The following is an 8,720-nucleotide window of genomic DNA, read 5'->3' on the forward strand; positions in this document are numbered from 1 at the left end:
CACATTTAAGCTGCAGCTTTGTCTATTCTATTATTCATGTTCAGATTGCCAGGATTCACTGTGATCCACCTGTGACATATATACCAGGGCCATAAAACTCTGAAAATCTTCACTACTCAGCCCAACAATTCCAGCCCATCTTGTCTTCTTTTAAACAGCAGAAAATTGTCAATCCCTCCTGTGATCTCAGGACAGCCACACAGCAGGACAGCACCCGAGCACCCAAGAGCTGAGGACTCACACAAGGCACAGAAGGACAGTGCAAGTGCAAAGAGAGCGTCTCTTTGAAAACACCAAGTGCTCAAGCTCCCTGGCACAGCTGCTGTGCTGGGACTCTGTTTCTCTCTCTCTCTGCACACAGGCACTGCCCTACCAGATTGAGATGAGGTTTCAAAGGAAGGATTTTTGGAAAACAAATACATGAAGGATCCTTTATTTTGCTAAAGTGCACAGAGGAGGTGATTCCACATTTATACAGTCTGTGGGCAAAATTCAGGGTGTAAGAAGGGAGGTAGAAATGGGATGAATAACCAAATTTCATTGTGCACAAAATTATCACAAAATAGAAAAGGAAATCCCCCACATGCACACAACCACTATGAAGTATTTTAAAGGAGAGGCTGGACCTGCAATGCCTTTCTCTTTAGACTATGGAGGACAAAACAAGCAGTTAGTGTTTCCGAAAAAATCCAGTAATCAGATTCCTCAAGATATCCTTGAGCTCCTGGTTCCTCAGACTGTAGATGAGGGGGTTCAGGGCTGGAGGCACCACCGAGTACAGAACTGAGAGGGCCAGATCCAGGGATGGGGAGGAGATGGAGGGGGGCTTCAGGTAGGCAAATGTGCCACTGCTGACAAACAAAGAGACCACAGACAGGTGAGGGAGGCAAGTGGAAAAGGCTTTGTGCTGTCCCTGCTCAGAGGAGATCCTCAGCACAGCCCTGAAGATCTGCACATAGGAGAAAACAATGAACACAAAACAGCCAAAACCTAAAAAAAAACTTATGAGAAGAAGCCCCAGATCCCTGAGGTTTGAGTGTGAGCAGGAGAGCTTGAGAATGTGTGGAATTTCACAGAAGAACTGGCCCAGGACATTGCCATGGCACAGGGGCAGGGAAAATGTATTGGCTGTGTGCAGCAGTGAATAGAGAAAGGCACTGGCCCAGGCAGCTGCTGCCATGTGGGCACAAGCTCTGCTGCCCAGGAGGGTCCCGTAGTGCAGGGGTTTGCAGATGGACACGTAGCGGTCGTAGCACATGATGGTCAGGAGGAAATACTCTGCTGAGATGAAGAACAGAAATGAAAAGAGCTGTGCAGCACATCCTGTGTAGGAGATGGTGGTGGTGTTCCAGAGGGAATTGTGCATGGCTTTGGGGACAGTGGTGCAGATGGAGCCCAGGTCGCTGAGGGCCAGGTTGAGCAGGAAGAAGAACATGGGCGTGTGCAGGTGGTGGCCGCAGGCTACGGCGCTGATGATGAGGCCATTGCCCAGGAGGGCAGCCAGGGAGATGCCCAGCAAGAGGCAGAAGTGCAGGAGCTGCAGCTGCCGCGTGTCTGCCAATGCCAGCAGGAGGAAGTGGCTGATGGAGCTGCTGTTGGACATTTCCTCTGGCTGCACATGGGGACCTGCTCATGGAGAAAGGATAATGAAGAGTTAGAGGAGATGTCTGTAACCAAAATCAAAGCCATTTCCCATACACCCTCCTCTGTAACACACACTGACAAGCTTCTGTATTTAAGAGTTCTGAGGTTTTCTTTTTAATCTCCATCTGTATTTCTCTAGGTATTCTTGGACATCAGAAACCCTCTGCATTTCTGCTGCCTGCAGTGAGAACAGAGCACGTTCTGTGAGGCAAAGTGATGAGTGGAGACTGAGGGGAGATGGTCTGTCAGTTGATTCTGTTCAGAGTTTCTCTGGGCTTTCACTTTTCTCAAATGGAGGATGTTCACACTCCCAAGTTTTCCTTAAAGATCACCAGATAGTGCTGGGAAGAGATGGATCCACCACAGCCCAGCTCCACATTTGTAGACAAGGGCTTTGCTCATTTCACCAACCCAGCAGCATTTTCAGTGTCAGAGCACATCTGCTATTCCCCATCAATCTTATAACTCAGAGATGCTCTAGGAGAGCTTTGCACCTAGGATTGAAGCTCCCAGCTTGAACTGAAATCTCAGGGAGAATTCCAAGTGTTTTTATGCTGGCATTGGATGAAGGGAGATGCAGCTCCTTCCCTGGCTGCACTGACAGCATTGCCCAGAGCCGGGCACTGGGCACAGCGTCACCCTGAGCCAGCTGTGCCCCCTCCCAGAGCCCCCAGGGCCGGGCAGCTGCTCCCAGCCCTGTGCTCTGCAGAGGGAACTGGGCCCGGGGCTGCAGAGCTGCCCCACGGCTCTGCTGCAGCTCTGCCTGCACAGGAGGGGCTTCACGCCTTGGAGCCCCTGCCCTGAGGGCAGAGGCTTGGCTGGGGGACAGGAGGGAGGGGGCTTGTTCAGAGGGAGGGGCTGCACTGGAGGGGATCCTGTGGACATCTCTAAACTCTCCCTGCCACAGCATTGCTGGGTTTTGTTTTCTGTCATTGCCAGATCTTCTCTCTGCTTCCTGGAGATTTTCCTCCTGCAGGTGTTTCCTTGTGCCTGATCTCTCCCTGCCAGCACCCACAGACCCCAAATCTCTGTGCACTCTCCTGGGCCTGACGGAACCCTGCCTGTTTGCAGGGCACTGGCTGGGGACAGGTTCTGTTTGCAGCTTGGAGAAAGGACACCTCAGACTGAGCCTGATGGGTCCAGCAAAGGTGATGCTGCTGTTGTCCATGGGCAGAGAGGCTGAAAGCACATCAGGGATCTTCTGTGAACCTACTAATCACTAAAAGATAATTCATAATCAACCTTTAATTTTTATCTCACCTCCCTGCCATTCTTGAATAGTATAAAATTGAATATAAAGTCTTAGAAAATTTCCTCATATTTATCAAAATCCTTGTTCTGGAAATATTCTATGACTGAACAGAACCCCTCAGCATGTCAGAGGTCCAGGAGCATTTCACCTCCCCTGCACCAGAAATACTCAGAGTTGTACTCACAGAGTCTGCAGGCATTGGGATGTTCCAGCTTTAGGAGATGGCTCCAGGAGCTGCAGCTGCATTGTCCTGCAGCCAGAGGTTCCTGTGCCAAGGGCTGGCAGTGATTCTGCCCCAGGCACTTCTCAGCACCTTCCCAGCCCTGACTGATTGAAGCTCTCTGTGCCTCTGGGCTGTGCCCGGGGGGGCTGCAGGCAGTGCCCCAGCCCTGCTGGGCTGGCAGAAGAGCTGCTCATCAAGAGAAATGTGCTTTTGAAGCTCTTCTTGCTTACCAGGAGCTGCCTCTGTGCCAGGAGCCCAGCCCAGCTCAGCAGCACAGACACAGCACAAGGACTTTAATGACCCTCTGGGGCTTTGTGCTCAGGCCCTGAACATCAGTCCCTGAGAGGCAGCTGAAGAAACCTCTCCAGAACTCCAAGGCAGAATCCAACTCCAAAGTTTCTTGGACTTTTAATGGGTCCCACTGAGGGACACGACTGAGAAAGTGTCCCCAGGACCCAGGCAGAGCAGAGAACTGGAGGCAGTGATGACAGGTGGGGACAAAGAGAAGCCAAGTCTTGGTGGCCTGGGGCACAGCAGCAGGGTCTGTGCCACCAAGGGCTGGGAGGAGACACCTTGTCCTGAGGCCCTGGGGCCTCCTGGCACAGCCCCAGCCAGGCTGGGCACTGTCAGCCCCTTGTCCTGCCCTCAGCATCCCCCCTAGCCCACATCCCAGTGGCCTCAAGGATCTGCTGGAAGGAGTCCCTGGGGAGCCTTGCTCAGCAATGGCCCTGGGGGCTCCTGAATGCTCCCAGGGACTGCAGGTTTTTCAGAGGACTTTGGGTTTGGCTTTTGCCTTGGAGTCTCTGAGAGGTTTCTGCAATCATGGGCTCCAATTATCTGCTGTAATTAGTCCCTGGAGAGGCTTTGTCAGTAACAACACTCAGTGGGGCTCATTAATGCTTCAGGGTACTTCAGTTATTTTAAGGTACTTGGTGTTTCCTTTTTGATACTGACTCTGTGAGAGGTTTGTGAATCATGGCCTCCAATTATCTGCTTTAATTAGTCCCTTGAGAGCTTTGTACTGACACTCATTGAGACTCATTAATTCCTTGAGATACTAAAATTTTTTAGGGTACTTTGGAATTTCCTTTCCACACTGAGTCTCTGAGATGGTTTTGTGCCATCCTGCCCTCTAATTCTCTTCTCCAAGGAGTCCACGAGGAGGCTGTGTTGGGGATTGACCTCACTGGGACCCTTAATTCCTTGAGACAGTTTGGGCTTTGACTCCTGGAAAGGTTTGTGCAATCTCTTCTCAGGCCCTGAGGTTCAAGGACTCAGCTCCAAATGCACCACAGGGCTCATTAGGATCAAACAAGTTTTGAGAAACCATTGCCCTGCCTTAATTTTCTTCTTTTGTTGTGCAGTTCATCAGGAAAGTTTCTGTAGTGGTATTGGTTTGCCAAACTGAGATTCTAGGCTAATGCATCAATTAGTGTGGTGGGTTCAGTGTTGGCTAATTATCTGTGCACTCACTAGGATGTACTTACACATTTCCTGCTGTGAGACAGGAGTAGGTGGAAGGCAAAGTGGGCTCAAAACTTTAAAAGCGTATAAAGAAAATTTTATCAATAGTAACTAAAAGAAAGAGTAATAAGAATCAGAACAAATCTTTCAGAACACTTCTCCTCTCTCTACAACCTTTTCTTCCTTACTGACAATGTAAGGAGACAAAACACAAGATTTTCAGTCAGTTTACTGTTGGGTTGTGCTTTTAACTGGTTCTAGCTGTTTTGAGTTGTACTTTGTAAATTGGTGCATTCTATTCTCCCCTCATGCTAATAGTGCTTCTGCCCAGTTGCCTCCTCTTCTGAATCCCCTGTCAGTTTCCCTATCTCCTCCCTGGTTACCCTAAGAGCCATTGCATCCCTTTGCTCTGTCCCTCCCTGGTGCCCTGCCTGTCACTTGACGACCCAGTCCTTTCATCTAGAAGCTTCTCTTTAGGGCGTTGAGTGATTGGCTCAGGGGCTGGGGCCCCTCCCCAGGTTACCTGTGTTTAGTTGTACAATAATGTCTGTATCCCTTTACCCACTCCTCCCTGTTACTCCATTGGTTGGAGGGCAGGCTTTGTACCCACCTCCCTTTATAAGCTGCCATTATTCCATTAGTCTTGTCTTTGCCTTCTGATTTCCTTGGACCCTCCACTTCCCTGCTCCTCAATAAACCCAGTTTATCCCAGAAGACAGACTCCGCCTTTCCATCGCTCCTGCCGTAGCAAGCCCAGAGTCTGAGAAGGCATCATTGCCTCAGGCGCACTCCCTGCAGCACACAAAGAGGGGAGAGTGCCCCCAGCACTGCAGCTCGCGTGCCACTGAGCTTGCCGGGGCCGCCCTGAGTGGGGGATTTTGGACACGCTGCAAGTAAGGGAGATAAAAAAGGGTTGGGAGTTCTCAGGGGTACACATGTCCTTTAAGGGGGAACAATCCCCACGTGTCCAGTGCTGAAATAAACATACCGGCATTACAACTTTTGCGAAGTTGCAGAGTTTTTTTCTTTCCACAAATCATAACCATGTAATGAGACCGATGCTAGAAAATAAACAGCTTGAGATGCTTTCCACAGCAGTCCCATTCCATTCGTGATTTGTACACGGAGCCCTGGCCAGCAATAATGGGTGTGCTTCAAAAGAGGGATCTTGAGGGCAGAAGAAGCAATAGTCCCTTCATGCCAAAAGACAAGTCGACGAGGCAAATGCCCAGCCTAGATGGGGAAGGAGGTTTTGGAGGAACTTAGAAAAAAAACGGGATGTATCATCTTTGGAGGGAGGATCAGGTCTCTCAGGATGTATTTAAGAGAGCTGCTAGAGCAGGTAGAAAAAAAATTTGGGAGACCAAAGCTCAGTTTGAATTAAAATGGCGACTTCTATAAAGGAAAATAAAAAATGTATTTACAAATCTATCAATGATGAAAGAAAGGGTAAGACCAAAATTTATTCTTTATTAGATGCATAAGAGAACTCAACAACTGCAGATGAGGAGAAGGCAGAAGTGCTTAAAGCATTCTTTGCCTCTGTTTTTAGTGAGAAGAACGGCTTGTCCTCAGGAAAACTGTTCTCCGTGGTCAGGGAGCAGAATGGGCCCCTGTTATCCAGGAGGTGGCAGTCAGAGAACTGCTGAGATGCTTGGATGTCCATAAATTTATGGGCCCAGATGGGATCCACCCCAGGGTGATGAGGGAGCTGGCAGATGAGCTTGCCAAGACACTCTCCATCATTTACCAGCAGTCCTGGCTCACTGGGGAGGTTCCAGACGACTGGAATGCCCAATGTGAAATCCATTCACAACAAGGGTGGGAAGGAGGATCCTGGTAATTACAGGCCAGTCAGCCTGACCTCAGTACCCACTAAGGAAATGGAACAGTTTATACTGAGTGTCATCACCCAGCACTTACAGCATGGCCAGGGTATCAGACCCAGCCAGCAGGGGTTCAGGAGGGGTAGGTCGTGTTTGACCAACCTGGTCTCGTTTTACAACCAGGTGACCCTGCTGGTGGATGCAGGACAGGCTGTGGATGTGTCTGTTTGGACTCCAGCAAGGCCTTTGGCACTGTCTGCCACAGCACACTCCTGGAGAAGCTGCAGCCCAGGGCTGGGACAGGAGCACTCTGTGCTGGGTTCAGAACTGGCTGCATGGCCGGCCCAGAGAGTGCTGGTGAGCGCTGCTGCATCCAGCTGGCAGCCAGGCACCAGTGCTGTCCCTCAGGGCTCTGTGCTGGGGCCAGCTCTGTTCAATATTTTTATTGATGACATGGATGAGGGGATTGAGTCTTTCATTAGTAAATCTGCAGATGACACTGAGCTGGGAGTGTGTGTCCATCTGCTGGAAGGCAGGAGGGCTCTGCAGGGAGACCTGGAATGGTTGGATGAAGGGCAGAGTGCAGATCTGCATTTTGGCCGCAATAACCCCCTGCAATGCCAGAGGCTGGGGACAGAGTGGCTGGAGAGCAGCCAGGCAGAAAGGGACCTGCAGGGACTGATGGACAGCAGGCTGGACATGAGGCAGCAGTGTGCCCAGGTGGCCAAGAAGGCCAATGGCTCCTGGCCTGGATCAGGAATGGTGTGGCCAGCAGGAGCAGGGCAGTGATTCTTCCCCTGTGCTCAGCACTGGTTGGGCAGCACCTCGAGTCCTGTGTCCAGTTCTGGGCCTCCCAATTTAGGAAGGACATGGAGGGGCTGGAGCGTGTCCAGAGAAGGGCAACAAGGCTGGTGAGGGGCTTGGAACACAAATCCTGTGAGGAATGACTGAAGGAGCTGGGGTTGTTTCTTCGGGTTGTCTTTTCTCCAGCTGCAGTCTGGAGAAAAGAAGACTCAGAGGTCACCTTATTGCTCTCTACAGGTTCCTTAAAGGTGGTTGCAGTCAGGTAGGGTCAGTTTCTTTCTCCAGGCAACAACTGACAGAACCAGAGGACACAGTATTAAGCTGCACCAAAGGAGATATAGGTTGGATTTTAGGAAAAGGTTTTTTTGCAGAAAGTGTGGGAAAGTATTGGATTGGTTTGCCTGGGGAGGTGGTAGAATCACCATCCCTAGATATGTTGAAAAAAAAGACAGGATGTGTCACTTGGTGCCATGGTCCAGTTGAGGTGTTAGGGCTGCGTTGGACTTGATGACCTTGAAGGTCTCTTCCAACCCAGTAATTCTGTGATTCTGTGACTCACTGATCCCAATGGGTCCCTCCCATCTCAGCCCCTTCTGCAATTCTCACCCTTTGGCTCAGCCTTTGTGTCCCCTCGAGGCGCTGGCAGAGCTGTTGGGGACAGGGCAGGAGCAGTGACAGCCCCAGCGTTCCCCTGTGTGTGACACCCCAGCAGTGACAGCCCCAGCGTTCCCCTCTCTGTGACACCCCAGCGGTGACAGCCCCAGCGACACCCCAGCAGTGACAGCCCCAGCGTTCCCCTGTGTGTGACACCCCAGCAGTGACAGCCCCAGCGTTCCCCTGTCTGTGACACCCCAGCGGTGACAGCCCCAGCGTTCCCCTGTCTGTGACACCCCAGCGGTGACAGCCCCAGCGTTCCCCTGTGTGTGACACCCCAGCAGTGACAGCCCCAGTGTTCCCCTGTCTGTGACACCCCAGCAGTGACAGCCCCAGCGTTCCCCGTGTGTGACACCCCAGCGGTGACAGCCCCAGCGTTCCCTGTGTGTGACACCCCAGCGGTGACAGCCCCAGCGTTCCCCTGTGTGTGACACCCCAGCGGTGACAGCCCCAGCGTTCCCCTGTGTGTGACACCCCAGCAGTGACAGCCCCAGCGTTCCCTCCCTGCAGATGCTCCAAGGGAAGCGTCCAGAGCCGCGTCCAGTCCATGGAACTGAGCGGCCACTGCCCAGCCCGGCCTGGGCTGATGTGGATTCCTCTGCACACAGCTCGGGGAGGGTCCCCCTGGCCACCTGCACAGTGCCACAGACAAGTGTCAGACACACTTACAGAGCTCTGCCCAGCACTGACATGGGAGTTAATAAAAAAAAACCTGAAAAAACACCCCTCTGCAACACGAAAAGAAAAGAAAAGAAAAGAAAAGAAAAGAAAAGAAAAGAAAAGAAAAGAAAAGAAAAGAAAAGAAAAGAAAAGAAAAGAAAAGAAAAGAAAAGAAAAGAAAAGAAAAGAAAAG

The 8,720-nt window shown here is 51.2% G+C and overlaps 1 protein-coding gene across 1 annotated transcript; it reads right to left on the minus strand.

Annotated features, from left to right (window-relative positions):
• Positions 1 to 325: 325 nt before the first annotated feature.
• LOC135287702 (olfactory receptor 14A16-like) lies at positions 326 to 1,603 on the minus strand. Its single transcript, XM_064400925.1, has one exon. The coding sequence runs from the start codon at positions 1,601 to 1,603 to the stop codon at positions 671 to 673; it is 933 nt and encodes a 310-aa protein (XP_064256995.1). The 3' UTR covers positions 326 to 670.
• Between the last annotated feature and the right edge of the window lie 7,117 nt (positions 1,604 to 8,720).

This window comes from Passer domesticus, chromosome 30, assembly GCF_036417665.1.
Source record: "Passer domesticus isolate bPasDom1 chromosome 30, bPasDom1.hap1, whole genome shotgun sequence".
NCBI classification, from domain to species: domain Eukaryota; kingdom Metazoa; phylum Chordata; class Aves; order Passeriformes; family Passeridae; genus Passer; species Passer domesticus.

Excerpts from the sequence above, each read along its gene's own strand:
- LOC135287702 (XM_064400925.1), bottom strand. The coding sequence starts at position 1,603 with ATGTCCAACAGCAGCTCCATCAGCCACTTCCTCCTGCTGGCATTGGCA.